Source organism: Aedes aegypti, chromosome 1, assembly GCF_002204515.2.
Source record: "Aedes aegypti strain LVP_AGWG chromosome 1, AaegL5.0 Primary Assembly, whole genome shotgun sequence".
In the NCBI taxonomy this organism is placed as follows: Eukaryota; Metazoa; Arthropoda; class Insecta; order Diptera; family Culicidae; genus Aedes; species Aedes aegypti.
In genome coordinates this window covers 68,961,432-68,975,841 of record NC_035107.1, presented here as the reverse complement: position 1 = coordinate 68,975,841, position 14,410 = coordinate 68,961,432, and the positions used below count along the sequence as shown (strand labels likewise).

Sequence of the window (14,410 nt, the reverse complement as noted above, 5' to 3'; positions counted from 1 at the left end):
TTCATTTGGAGCTACCTTCGGGATTTGATTTGGAATTTTCTACGTTATTTTCGTCGAAATTTACTTTGCAATTTGCTTCGGAATTTCTTCTAGAGTTTTCTTCGGAATTCCTTTTGGAGTTTCATACTAAATTTGATTCGGAATTTGATTTGGAATTTCTTTTGAAGCTTTGAAATTATTTCGGAATTTTCTTCGGAAGTACCTCTATAATTTTCGTTTCCTCTGGAATTTTCTTCGGTATTTCCTTCGGAATTTTCTCTGGAATTTCATTCGGAAATTACTTTGGAATTTCCTTCCGTATTTCCCCTAGAATATTCTTCGAAATTATCTCTGGAATTTCTTTCGGGATTTTCTCTGGAATTTCCTTCAGAATTTTCTCTAGAATTTCTTTCAGAATTTCCTCTGAAATTTCCTTCGGAATTTCCTCTAGAATTTCCTGCGAAATTTCCTCTGGAATTTCCTGAGAAATTTCGTCTGGAATTTCCTTCGGAACTTTCTCTAGAATTTCTTTCGGAATTTCCACTGGAATTTCCTTCGTAATTCCCTCTGGAATTTCCGTTGGAATTTCCTTTGGAATTTCCTTCAGTATTTCCTCTAGAATTTCCTTCAGAATTTTCTGTAGAATTTTCTTTGGAATTCGCAAAACTAAATTGGAAAGGTCACGAGGCTCAATGCTTGATCTCTGAGATGAGTGCATCTGAAATCACGAAGTAGCAAGCGGATTTTGTATGAGACGAGGACTCCAAACTGGTTCAGCTTAGTGAAGTGTTGCATTCCGAATGAAAATCACGCAAAACTTTTCAAAAGACCTTTCTAACAATGAGAGGCTTTCTAGAAAACTCTTTTGTTGTTAACTAAGTTACCTTTACATTTTTCGTCGAACATTACGCAAATATTATGTAGTAGTCCACACCATAATCTTTCGGTCTGTAGATATTAAGGTTGAAATTTTTACAATGATACCATAATTAAGGAAAGTGGACGAATCTTTTTCGAGAAATCATGGTTTCAAACTATACGAAAAATGATGCACCCTAATGGAAAATAAGAGAAACTCCCTAATGAAATATGTTAACAGTATCCTACGATGATGTCGCATATCAAATGGAACTTGAGGCGCAAGAATTCAGAGGAATTTAAAGCCTCTCTAAACAAAAATATCACGAATCTAATGAAGGAAATGGCCTACGATGATGAAAGAGGTGATAAAATACTATTGTTTTTAATATCCCATTCAAATTATGATTTTTCGACAGAAAAGCCCACCCGAATGGAAAATAAGTGAACCACCCTAATAAAATACCACATATTAAATGTAGAAAATGGCTGACGATAATGTGAGAGATGTTCCAATACTATTGTCTTCAATATTAAATTAAAATTCTATTTTTTATTTTTTTTTATTTTTTAACAAAAAGGACCACTCTAATGCAAAGTAAATGAACCACCCTAATGAAATATCACATATCATATGCTTTCAGTGGCCAACAATCATATAGGATATGTTTCAATACTATTGCCTTGAATTTCTCAGCAATTGAATTCAAATCGTTCATTTCAAATTCAATTCTCTCCCCCAACTCAAAAATTTACTAAGTCCCAAAAGGTCGATTTTTTCAAAAAAAAATTTTTCCAAATAACACCAGATCTCGACGTTTCATGCATTTCTAAGACATCTGGCATCAAAAAAAAAATTTCGATTTCGGAAATTTCATGTACCCCCCCCTTTGGAGATTTTTCATGGGTCAAAAAAGCCAAACTTTGACCGCTTTGGGGGTCCACTTAATGAAGTCCGCTTGAGCTCAAATTTTGCATGGGGACTTTTTTCGAGGAGACAAAACTTTCGAGCCCTACCTTTTTTAGAAAATTCGAAAAATCGATTTTCATTGGCACCCTAGTAGTCATATATGAAGGGAGGGAGGGGTCTGGCCAAAGACGATGATCGATACAAATTTTGGGATTTTCGTAATAATTCAAGACCATGGTTTAAGGGTCTGAAAATCCAAAGACGCATGACACACATTCCTCCCGAAATCATGAATCTTTTTGTTTGTTTCAAGTGCCGCGTTTTTCCCGTGTATATTTAAATTTTTACAAGTAAAACATACGTTTTGAACTAAGATTTTTGAATTTTCTTCCCCCAAATTATTTGTAAATGATTGTTATCCGTTCAAACTTGAGGGGTTATTTTGTAAATCGAGCGGATTCATGTGACTCGTCTGTAGTCACTGTCGATGCATATTTCAGATGTCATCCGTCGATTCCCATAGGACGCTTTTAACGCGCAGCTCAAACGTGAATACGACCGCTGCCCAGGCCACGACGTCAAGATCATCATAGGTGATTGGAACGCTCAGATTGGCCAGAAGGAGGAATTCAGACCGACTATTGGAAAATTCAACGCCCACCGGCTGACGAACGAGAATGACCTACGGCTGATAGATTTTGCCGCCTCCAAGAACATGGCCATTCGTAGCACCTACTCGTAGCACAGCCACCCGGAGCTGTACACCTGGTGATCACCGCAGCAGACGGAATCACAAATCGACCACGTTTTGATCGATAGACCGCACACTGGTGAAACTGCGCCCAAAACTATCCGTCATCAGCAATGTACGGTATCGACGCCTGCCTCGGTATAACCTAGCCGACTGGTCCAACCGAACGTAGCCGCCACATACACGCAGCATCTCGAGGTAGCGTTGCCAGAAGAGGGCGAGCTTGACGAAGCCCCTCTTGAGGACTACTGGAGTAACATAAAAGCAGCCATCAACAAACAACGCAGCCGAGACCATCGTCGGGTACGTGGAAAGGAGGACACGCAGGCAGGTTTTGGAGAAGAAGGATGCAGCGCAGGCTGCAATGCTGCAGCAAGGAAAGACATTGAATTTGTTGTTAGACTCCACAAAACGTACATCCGCCTGAGATATCATTGCGGAAAAGCGTTGAGAGCGAATCTCAGCAACTAAGGGTCCATTACCAGCATTACCAAACCCTAAAAGGTAACGAAAGCAGCACACCGGCCTATTACGGGATAAAAAGCGCCGCCTGGAAGAAGCGGAATGAAGATATGGAGCAGCTGCATCGTTCACAAGAAACGCGAAAGCTCTACGACAAAGTTAACGCATCCCGAATAGGCTTCGTGCCGCGAGCCGAAATGTCGTAGTGCTTGATGAACACCTGAATGGCACGGAGAACACAGGCGCAGAGGGTCACGACAGCGGACGAAGTGACTACGTCAGCACGGCGGATGAAGGAAACCAACCTGGCTGATTGTCAGAATCTGGGAAACGGAACAGCTGCCGGAGGAGTGGAAGCAAGGGGTCATATGCCCCATCTACAAGAAGGACGACAAACTAGAATGTGAAAACTATCGTGCGATCACTATCCACGAGTTGGAGCATAGTTTTTCCGGCTTTTCTTTACGAATTTTCTCAACGGTGGAAAATTTTGTGGAAAACTGTTCCCAGTTAATATTTTTTTATTCCTGAGAAAATTTGCTTTCATTTTCATAAAAAAAAAACTTTGTCTCTATGATGTTCGTTCTTGAGTTATGATTTTTCAAAGTAAGTAGTGTCAGGGGAAAATAAAGAATTTCCAACTGAGTTTTCCGGGAAAATACACTTTGTCCAGCTAGCTTAAGACCACCTGATTTTTTTCAGATCCAATAGGAAAACAGTTTATATTTATGACCCACCTTATGACACTTTGCTTGTATTTGTGTAAGCAGTCGAATGTACGAGTAGTGGTGGATGATGATGAAGGATCAGTGTTTATTCGTCCTTCGCATACTTTTGCGGTGTCCATTTAAGTTAAGATCACAAGTGTTTTACGTGTGTTTTGAAATTTTTAAGAAGAAAAAGTTCATTATGTCGAAGGGAAAAGCACTGACGGATAAGGAGAAAGGCAAAATAGAAGCATTTCACCAGGATAAAGTTGGAATCAGAGAAATTGCTCGTCGGATTGGCCGGTCACATCAAGTGGTCCTAACTTATCTGAAAAATCCTTCCGGATATGGCAAAAATCGGAAGAAACCTCGCAAATCGAAGCTTTCCGGACGAGAGAAACGTGGGCCCAGATAGCCGAAGCGGTAAACGCGCAGCCATTCAGCAAGACCAAGCTGAGGGTCCTGGGTTCGAATCCCATCGGTCGAGGATCTTTTCGGGTTGGAAATTTTCTCGACTTCCCAGGGCATAGAGTATCTTCGTACCTGCCACACGATATACGCATGCAAAAATGGTCATTGGCACAGTAAGCTCTCAGTTAATAACTGTGGAAGTGCTCATAAGAACACTAAGCTGAGAAGCAGGTTCGTCCCAGTGGGGACGTAATGCCAGAAAGAAGAAGAAGAAGAAACGTGAAATCATTAGAACCGCTTCGAACTCCCAAAAATCGCTGAAGCAGATTAAGCAGGAGCTGAATTTGAACGTTTGCCGGGAGACTATTCGTCAAGTTTTGGTCCAAAGTCCGTACATAAAAAGGGCCAAAAAGGCAAAAGCTCCAAACCTTACTCCATCCCACATCGAGAGACGCTTGAACTTTGCAAAAGCCAACATGAATCGACAGTGGACCATGGTAAGTTGTGAAAAGGGCGTATTATTTTAAAGCAATTTTCAGCGTGATTAAGGAATGTTTATTAAAAAGTATGTTTTCTTTTTTGTTTACTTCCAGATGATCTTCAGTGATGAAAAGAAGTTCAATCTGGATGGTCCCGACGGATTTAATTGATACTGGAGAGATTTGCGGAAAGAAGAACAATATTTCACCACAAGAAATATTGGTGGCGGTTCGTGCATGGTTTGGGCAGGATTCTGTGCATCTGGAAAGCTGGACCTTGCGTTCACGTCGTTCAAAATGAACAGCAAGGACTACATCCAGGTGCTAGAAACGCGTCTTCTACCATTCCTGCGCAGATTTCGACGCAAAAAGTTCACTTTTCAGCAGGACAATGCTGCTATCCACACAAGCAAGGAAACCAAACAGTGGATAAAGGACCACAAAATCGATCTGCTGGACTGGCCAGCGCGCTCCCCAGACCTAAATCCTGTGGAAAACCTCTGGGGAATCCTTGTACGCAGGATTTATGCTGAAGGTAAGCAGTACGCCACTGTTGATGAGCTCAAATCAGCTATTTTGGAGGCATGGGGAAATATTGAGAAGACTGTACTGGAAAACTTGGTTAACAGTATGCCGAACCGAATATTCCAGGTTATTAACAGGAATGATAAGGTGACCGATTATTGACACATTAATTTCACTGTTTACATAGCTTTTACTGTGTAAAAGCGAACAATATATGAAATGGTCCTAAATAAAATGGACAGCAGAAATCAATAAAGTTGCTCTAAAAAATTAGATTTATTCATTAGTCGTAAGTTAATCATTACAAAATACTGTACAACTGAAGTACTCAATAAAACATTCACAACTACTTTGAAGTTCAACAAAATTTGTTTCATTTGTTCTAAAATGTAGGTGGTCTTCAGCTAAATGGACACAGTGTAGGCGACCCTGATTTTTTTTATTCGTATATTGATGAGCCCTGCCTGTGGAAAAAGTTTCATGAAAATCTGAGACCTTTCGGCCCGTACGGAAATAAAAAAAAATCCCCATTGCATAAATGAAGTTTACATGACGTGTAATCTTCATTATTTTTAACAGTGTAGTTAGATGAAATTGAGGTGGTTAGATTCAGTTAAAATTTCTGCAGACGAGAACAGGGAAATAAGTTTTTCCTGCAAATTTTTTTGATTCGGACCATTGTGAGTAATTGGTAAGCAACGATCGATTCGGTTAATGCGATCGAGCATTAAGTGTAGGCCTTTTACGCCAAATCTACAAGAAGGTCTTTGCATTAAAGCGAAAATTCGATCATTGAGACTAATCGAATCGAGTCATAATTACAAGACAGTAGACAAACGGGATTAGCTGGTGCAATGAGGCGGTTCTTTTTAGTTACTAGATGGGCAATTATATAATTGCATCAACTTTATGACCTTGGGGATCACAAGTGATGTATTGAATAACATATTTGGATTGGATTTGGGATTAGATTTTAGATTGTATTTTGGACTTGATTTGGTACTGTATTTGTTTGTTAAATCCCAGATTAAACTGGATTTTGAATTGGATTTGTAATTGGGTTTGAGGTTAGATTTGGGATTAGATTTTAATTTGAATTGAATCTCACCTGAACTTCTTCTCGCCACTGCCTTCGCCCTTGAGGCTGTCTAGCAGTGCCGTAATCCACTCGGAACAGCTCTTATGATCGTCACAGCGCTGGAAGCAAACCGTGAAAAAATGCCTCATGTAAAAGTGTAATTAAGTTTTGAACTCCCATCGCAAATACTCACAAACGTGTACAGCACCTTGGAGTTGGTTTCGATCGTGAAGCGGGGTCCGGTGGTCGGAATAATGACCGTCCCCGGCACCAGGTTGATGATGTCCTTGAAGGGGGCGAGCTTCTTCTCGTAGTCGTCTTTCGATGAGTAGGAGAGCAGCAGTTGGTTCTGCAGGATGAAGTACATCTTCCGCCAGCCGCCCATTTTCTGCGGAGTCGTCAACGAAGCGTCGCGTTCCGTCAATGTCAGCGCAAGGTGGGGCCATAGCCAGAAACAAAGAGAGAGAAAATGATGGTGGCATGAAAATTACTGTCGATAGGTCTCTGAAGATCATCTTTGTGTGGAAAATATGGTCATGGCGGAGTGGAGACCGGAATCACACCTGTTTCATCTTTTGGCAGATGATGACAAAGAGGTGGAATTCTGTGGTGCGTTACTCCAACTTCGTTACGGATCTTGAAGGCTAATAGATTATGATCTTTTTTTTTTTTTGAGTAAGTATTCATTCTCGAGTTTATTGGAAGCATTTTCATTTCCAACATGTAATCAAATTAGTTTGCGTACTGTTCAAGAAATTTCTTTCTAATGTTAAAAATTACAATCATACACACATCATTTGATCATTTGAGTTGATATCAACTGATATTTATTCAATGTAATACAAATAACACTCCCAGAACATCACTAAATCTGCGTCACATTGTGGATCCATTCCCGGTAGTAATCTATCCGAACATAACCGGTGGGATTTCTGTTGTCGCATCGCTCTCTGATCAGCGAAGCAATTCCGGTAAGCGTTAGCCGACCACGCACATATGTGGCAAAACCGGCGCCAACGTCTCGTATGCACAAATTGGACTGCCGAGGACCGTTGTCCTCGGCGCAGAAGTGCTGTGGCACCTCAACCTGGTAGAATCTTTGACAACGTTCATCGGCAGTTACTCGCTGGAAGGTGTGCATCAGGAAGTCTGATCGGTCCATGGCTGTTAAGGTCCATCAAGTGACATTATTAGATATTCCCCAGAGGGATACGAATGTTCAACTTACAAGCGGTTGAAGTGAACCCAAACCCTAGAATGACGCCTTCTTCATTTTCCAGAGGAAGGAGTTCCGTCTGCTGAGAGTTCAAATCCGGAAGCGCAATCGGAAATACGTTGGAGGTGAACTCCAGAGATCCAGGTAGCGTGATAATACCGATGTCATTGGCCGAAATAATGGGATCAAATTCGGGATGTGCTGTAGCTTCGCGTGAGGTAATCGTGCTGAGCTGATCGAAGACGTTGCTTCCCACTCCAACGTCCCATTGAGTGAATCTAAGAGATATGATAAGGTTTACTCACTGATAAACATCTAACACATGTACGCCAAATGAACTTACTCGACAATGTTCTGGGCAGCCGTTATAATGTGACAATCGGAAATGATCGTTCCACCACCGAAGAAACCTCCGAGCTGGTCATTTTTGTAGAGAATGTACGCATTGTGGGGCACATGAGCAGCTAGATTTCCATTGGCGACACGTGGAGAGTGAACTTGTTCCGCCTAGATGAAAACCGGAATAATTTAAACTGACTGTTTTAACGATCTGAATCGTGGCCTATTTACCTGAACACCGAGAGAGCCTATCACAATTATTAGTGGCACAAATAGCATCATTGTCAAATGTCGTATTTCACTGCGAGGAAAAAGAGCTTCTAGCGATGTCATAACTAAGGAGTTCCCTTCTTATAAACATCTTATTGCATTGAATTTGGCAAATTATCATGATTTGATAATGATTATAGAGCTATTTATTGTCAATATTTCATTCGACGAGTGCGGGCCTCCGTGGGCTCGCAGAAACTGATAACGCTTGCGGATGTCGAAAATCAGTACGTTATGAAATGAGATTGAAAGGGGAATTTCAACGGTGATCTGGTTTCTATAAGTCGATGAAGCAACTAAAAGATTATGCTTGAAGTTTCGATTAGACGAATAACGAAGAATAAGATGATCGAGACTTAAACAAAAAGACATTACACTTGGAACAAATGGCGATCGAAATCATAGTCGCGAGAACATGTATGCCCAACACTAAAATCTCTGTGGTTGGCCGCATTGACCACTAAAAAGTTGGTCGATCGATAATGATGAGAGTGTGACGTTGGTTTGCCTGTGGTCGAGCCTTATTCTTATTGCGAATCTTGTAGACAGTTTGAGCCAGACCAGATTAAGCTTAAGAAGATGTACGAATTCAGCGGAAAAAATACATCTAATTCTAAGCAAACATCTGGTTGGTTTCACTAGTATCTATAGCAGTTGAAGCAGTTTCACAGTAGCAACCACGGCCCAAGCAATCAATGGACCGATGCACGAGTTCACTATTTGACGTTTGAGCGGTGCCGTGTTATTTATGTGACCATGGAAACGAGTGAATTCGGCACCGCTCAAACTTCAGAATCGTGAACACGTGCATTGGTACATACACTACCCGTCATAAATACGGACTCACTCAAATAAGTATTGCACCACTCAGCTGAATAATGAATCACCCCCGAAAAGTTTAGCATCACCTCAAAACAGGTTATTTCACATTGCTATATCTCGAGATCCTTACGACTTGCAGAGAAGCGATCTTCAGCAAAGTTGTTCAGGGGATCAAGGACATCCGGAAAGCGAACAGTTTAGTTCGCGATTTTGCCGCTAGGTGGCGCTAGTGAGCATGTAAAATTGAGCATTTTGAACTAGTTCTAGCTTGTGATCCATAAGAGATAGAAAGTTCGGGTCTTCGGCAAAGTTGCTCAGGGGTTCAAGGACATCCGGAAAGCGATCAGTTTAGTTCGCGATTTTGCTGTTAGGTGGCGCTAGTGAGCATGTAAAATTGAGCATTTTGAACTAGTTCTAGCTTGTGACCCACATGAGATAGAAAGATCGAGTCTTCGGCAAAGTTGTTCAGAAAGTCAAGGACATTCGGAACACAGATAGTTTGGTTCGAGATTTTGCCGCTAGGTGGCACTAGTGAGCATGTAAAACTGAGCATTTTGATCTAGTTCTAGCTTGCGATCCACAAGAGATAGAAAGATCGAGTCTTCGGTAAGTAAAGAACAGAAATAAAGTAAAGGACATCCAAATATCAAATTTTTTGGTTCCTAATTTTGCCACTAGGTTGCACTAGTACGCATATTTAATTTAATATATAAAACAATTTCTATTTTTCGAGCCAGATGAGATAGGAAGTTTGAATCTTCGGCAAAGTTGTTCGGAAAGTCAAGGGCATCCAGGAAACAGTTTACTCTGGAGGGATGACTGTACCTTAACATTATGAATTTGATAAGATAGAATTTCCAGAATGCTGTTCAGAAATCCTTTTACATTTGGAAGTAGAAGTGATTACGGATGGAATCATATTAAATTAAAGTGATTCAGGTCTGATCAAATGTATATTCAAGTGTATCATATCTGATTCATATGCTAGTGATTCTGGTATGACTTACTCCATGTGCGAGGACTCAGCAACTTTGCCGAAGACCTGAACTTTCTATCTCTTATGGATCACAAGCTAGAACTAGTTTGAAATACTCACTAGCGCCATCTAGCGGCAAAATCGCGAACTAAACTGATCGCTCTCCGGATGTCCTTGAACCCCTGAGCAACTTTGGTGAAGACCCGAACTTTCTATTTTTTCGGATCACAAGCTAGAACTAGTTCAAAATGCTCAATTTTAAATGCTCATTAGCGCCACCTTGCGGCAAAATCGCGAACTAAACTGATCGCTCTCCGGATGTACTTGAACCCCTGAGCAACTTTGCCGAAGACCCGAACTTTCTATCTCTTTCGGATCACAAGCTAGAACTAGTTCAAAATGCTCAATTTTGTTGAGAATAACATTTCACTCGGTAATTAGTCGATCATAACTGAAGAGTGAAATGTATACAATAACAATTTGCCATTCATTAATCATCTGACTGACTACTACTGACATCATAAACGACGTCTGCTAGCTTTAACTTGGATTCAACACAGTGTAGTATATAAGCTTGTATGCAATGTTGCATGGAGAGCTTTAAGGGGAACTTAAAGCTTTGTAGCGTGTATGCGACCCCCTTTATTGATTATATTAATGTGAGCTATCTTGCATATGAACTACGCAGAAGCTAGTACTGAACTTATATAAGCATCGATAAAATATTATGTTCACTATTAAAGACCTGACGAGTTGTGACTAAATAAAATTATCCTTAAGCCATCCACCAAGAGAAGTTTTGATTCATTCCGAGAAAACATCTCAACAAATTTTAAATGCTCACTAGCGCCACCTTGCGGCAAAATCGCGAACTAAACTGATCGCTTTCCGGATGTCCTTGAACCCCTGAGCAACTTTGCCGAAGAATCGAACTTTCTATCTCTTTCGGATCACAAGCTAAAACTAGTTTGAAATGCTCAATTTTACATGCTCACTAGCGCCACCTAGCGGCAAAATCGCGAACCAAACTATCTGTGTTCCGAATGTCCTTGACTTTCTGAACAACTTTGCCGAAGAATCGAACTTTCTATCTCTTTCGGATCACAAGCTAAAACTAGTTTGAAATGCTCAATTTTGCATGCTCACTAGCGCCACCTAGTGGCAAAATCGCGAACTAAACTGTTCGCTTTCCGGATGTCCTTGATCCCCTGAACAACTTTGCTGAAGATCGCTTCTTTGCAAGTCGTAAGGATCGCGAGATATAGCAATGTGAAATTACCTGTTTTGAAGTGATGCTAAACTTTTCAGGGTGATTCAATATTCAGCTGTGTGTTGCAATACTTATTTGAGTGAGTCCGTATTTATGACGGGTAGTGTACATGTTCTCGCGACTATGATTTCGATCGCCATTTGTTCCAAGTGTAATGTCTTTTTGTTTAAGTCTCGATCATCATATTCTTCGTTATTCGTCTAATCGAAACTTCAAGCATAATCTTTTAGTTGCTTCATCGACTTATAGAAACCAGATCACCGTAGAAATTCCCCTTTCAATCTCATTTCATAACGTACTGATTTTCGACATCCGCAAGCGTTATCAGTTTCTGCGAGCCCACGGAGGCCCGCACTCGTCGAATGAAATATTGACAATAAATAGCTCTATTATCATTATCAAATCATGATAATTTGCCAAATTCAATGCAATAAGATGTTTATAAGAAGGGAACTCCTTAGTTATGACATCACTAGAAGCTCTTTTTCCTCGCAGTGAAATACGACATTTGACAATGATGCTATTTGTGCCACTAATAAATGTGATAGGCCGTTATCGTGCCGCATTATCGTGCTTACTGGTTACTTGGGAAGATATATATATATATATATATATATATATATATATATATATATATATATATATATATATATATATATATATATATATATATATATATATATATATATATATATATATATATATATATATATATATATATATATACAGTGATACCTCCATGAGTCGATGTTCCAAATAGAAATATTAGATTTAGAACGCTAGGGGCGCTGTTACCTCCATACATTGACTGTGATGGAGATGAATCAACCACAGTAACCTTGATTTTCCCCAGACACAATCCACTGGTACTCAAAGTGTCAACCTGATTGTTTTGTTTCTATCACGTGTTTTTTCATACGAGATGACCAATTCAAGTTAAACCAGATCAAATTTACAAAACTGGTTATTCATTCGAGGCCAGAACCTACACCGAAGATCCGGCTGGAGAATTCCTTCCTGAAACTGGTCTCTTGAAATGCATCTTCACCCCGGTGCCTGCCAAAAACCAGCAGAACGAAGTGTTCATTCATTACGATCCGATGATTGCCAAGTCGGACGTTTGGAGGGTGAACCGTCCGAGTGCCCTATAGCTTCTAATTATACAGCTGCATAACTATCAATTCGTTGGACTTCAAATGAACATCAACTTCCTGATTGACCTGGCCAGACATGATCACTTTCAAGCGGCGGATGTCCACACCGGTTTCATGGATCTGCACATGGAAACCTTGTTAAGCCGTTAAGCCGGGGAATTCGGTAAAGGCCGGTACTTCGCTCGCCGTGCTGATTATTGTCATGCAGATGGAACACGTTCTGAAGGCAGCCAGTGATGGAATTGTGAAAGCCGTCCCCAATCCCGAGAGTTCCAACGTACAGAAGGGAGCCGTTCTGATTGCGTTTGAATCAAACTAGATGATAGGTGCCTTAAATATTGCGGACCAGCAGTGCATTTACAATCAAACGGTGACAAATCGTGAATTTATTAGAAATATTATGTGATTTTCTATTTGTAGAGTAAAAGGGTAGGACAGGGCTCAACGTGAATCGAACGCTAAGCATTATGAAATTTTCTGATTGACAATAAAAGTTTCACCCAATTGTTGTGCGAGAACGCAACGTGCGTGCGATAGTACTGTGGCAAAGTTTGTTTGTTGATTTACAAAGTAGGTTACTATGGTTTTATTGGAGAAAATTTGACACTTTGAGTACCACCTCAAAATCTCGCATACTAGATGTTGGTCACAAGATTTGCAGCGACAATAGCGGTCTAATTTCTTATACGTCTATTATGTTCCATTACTCGATATCGACTCATGGAACCATACTAAAAACAAAATTTCATGGTTACTATGATGGTCCCTAGAAGCAGCTTGAGGTTTGATGAGAGAATGGATCAAAAATTGATTTTCTTGACCTAGCAGGCATTTTCAGCCTTTCTTACATATTTTTTTCGATATTAGTCTTTTTTTCAGTTTTTCATATTCTCCTTTTAATTATTTTTGTACACTTGAAGAAACACTTTAAGAAATTCATAAATGAGATCTTTCAGATATCTTTGAAAAAGTTTATGTTGAGCAGTCCATGAACATTCTAGCAGCCATAATTGGAACTTCAAAAAAAATTGTTGTGATAAACTCGTGGTAAAATTCTTAAAACAAATCCTTTTGCAATTTCTTCAATTTAAGAATAAATTTCCTTATTAATGAAAAAAAAGTAAATACGAGAATTCATAAAAAAAACACAAGAAACTTCATTAAAATCAAGAATTATTTTTGAGGGATTTTCCATAAAAAAGTTTCTGAACGAATACGTGGTGAGATTATCGGCAGTATTCTAGGAGAATTCTCTGGAGGATCTGCAGAACTTGATCAGTTTTTGGACGAATCCCTGAATATATTTTTGTAATGAAAAAAAATCATATACAAATCTCTAGAATTATTTGAAGAACTCGCTGAAAAAAAAAATCGTCGAGAACTTCCTTAAGAAATTCCTGATGGAAACAGTGAAAAAATTTGTTCGACATAGAAATCATGAAAACACTTAAGTAGTGCATAGAATGGTTCTTTCATAAATATTTGGAGAAAGTTCTGTAGAAATTTATAATCAAATTGCTGGAGATATTCCGAGAGGATTTTTTTAAAGTATTTGGAAGAATACCTGTAAGATTTCTTACAGGTAATACATTCTAGAACACTCTCACTTTATATCCTGGAGAAAATTTTAATTAAAGATACAGTATAGAATTCACAGATATATTTAAAAAAAACTATTGTAGAAATTAGAAATCCTTGAATAAAAAAATCATTAAGTTCAGAATTCCTTGAAAACAGTTCTTGAACATTCTAAGAAATTCCTAGAGCAATGTTTGAAACAATTTTTGGTGAAATTCAATGAGAATTTTCTGATGAAATTCCCTAGTTATCCTTAAGCCGGGAAACCGTTAAGTCAATACTGATCCAATGTTCCTAGAAACTCATAGAGAAATCTCCAAAATACCTTTGAAACAAAAATCTGCTGGAATCCCTGGAATCGTTTCTGAAAAAAAATCTCAGAAGTTTTTAAACATTATAGGATGTCCCAGAAAGTATGGGCACGACTTTGATAACGAGAATCAAAATATTTTTTCAAACAAATCAATATTTTTATATTTTTGTATAAAAAACCTTGAGGCAGTTTAAATGCTGACTGTGAAAATTTTGTTTGAATAAATAAACTTTTACATTGAAATGTTTAATTTTAGAAAATCAATTCTTATCTAGCCAAACCCTACTTTTGTGTTTTATTGGAACTTAACTA

The 14,410-nt window shown here is 39.3% G+C and overlaps 2 protein-coding genes across 6 annotated transcripts in view; both read right to left on the bottom strand.

Annotated features, from left to right (window-relative positions):
• The window catches only part of LOC110674761 (hormone receptor 4-like), a 177,062-nt gene that overhangs the window by 75,597 nt on the left and 87,055 nt on the right, over positions 1–14,410 (bottom strand). For all 5 annotated transcript variants that reach the window (XM_021839038.1, XM_021839034.1, XM_021839056.1 and 2 more), the window contains 2 exons: positions 6,354–6,548; positions 6,191–6,279 (listed from right to left, as the gene is read on the bottom strand). In XM_021839038.1, coding sequence (XP_021694730.1) covers positions 6,191–6,279; positions 6,354–6,548 — 284 coding nt within the window. The remainder of the gene's footprint in view (positions 1–6,190; positions 6,280–6,353; positions 6,549–14,410) is intronic.
• LOC5574145 (clotting factor B) lies at positions 6,957–8,104 on the bottom strand. The gene is made up of 4 exons (XM_001661165.2): positions 7,947–8,104; positions 7,720–7,883; positions 7,389–7,654; positions 6,957–7,324 (listed from the first exon to the last, which is right to left on the bottom strand). The coding sequence occupies exons 1-4, from the start codon at positions 8,046–8,048 to the stop codon at positions 7,026–7,028; spliced, it is 831 nt and encodes a 276-aa protein (XP_001661215.2). The 5' UTR covers positions 8,049–8,104; the 3' UTR covers positions 6,957–7,025.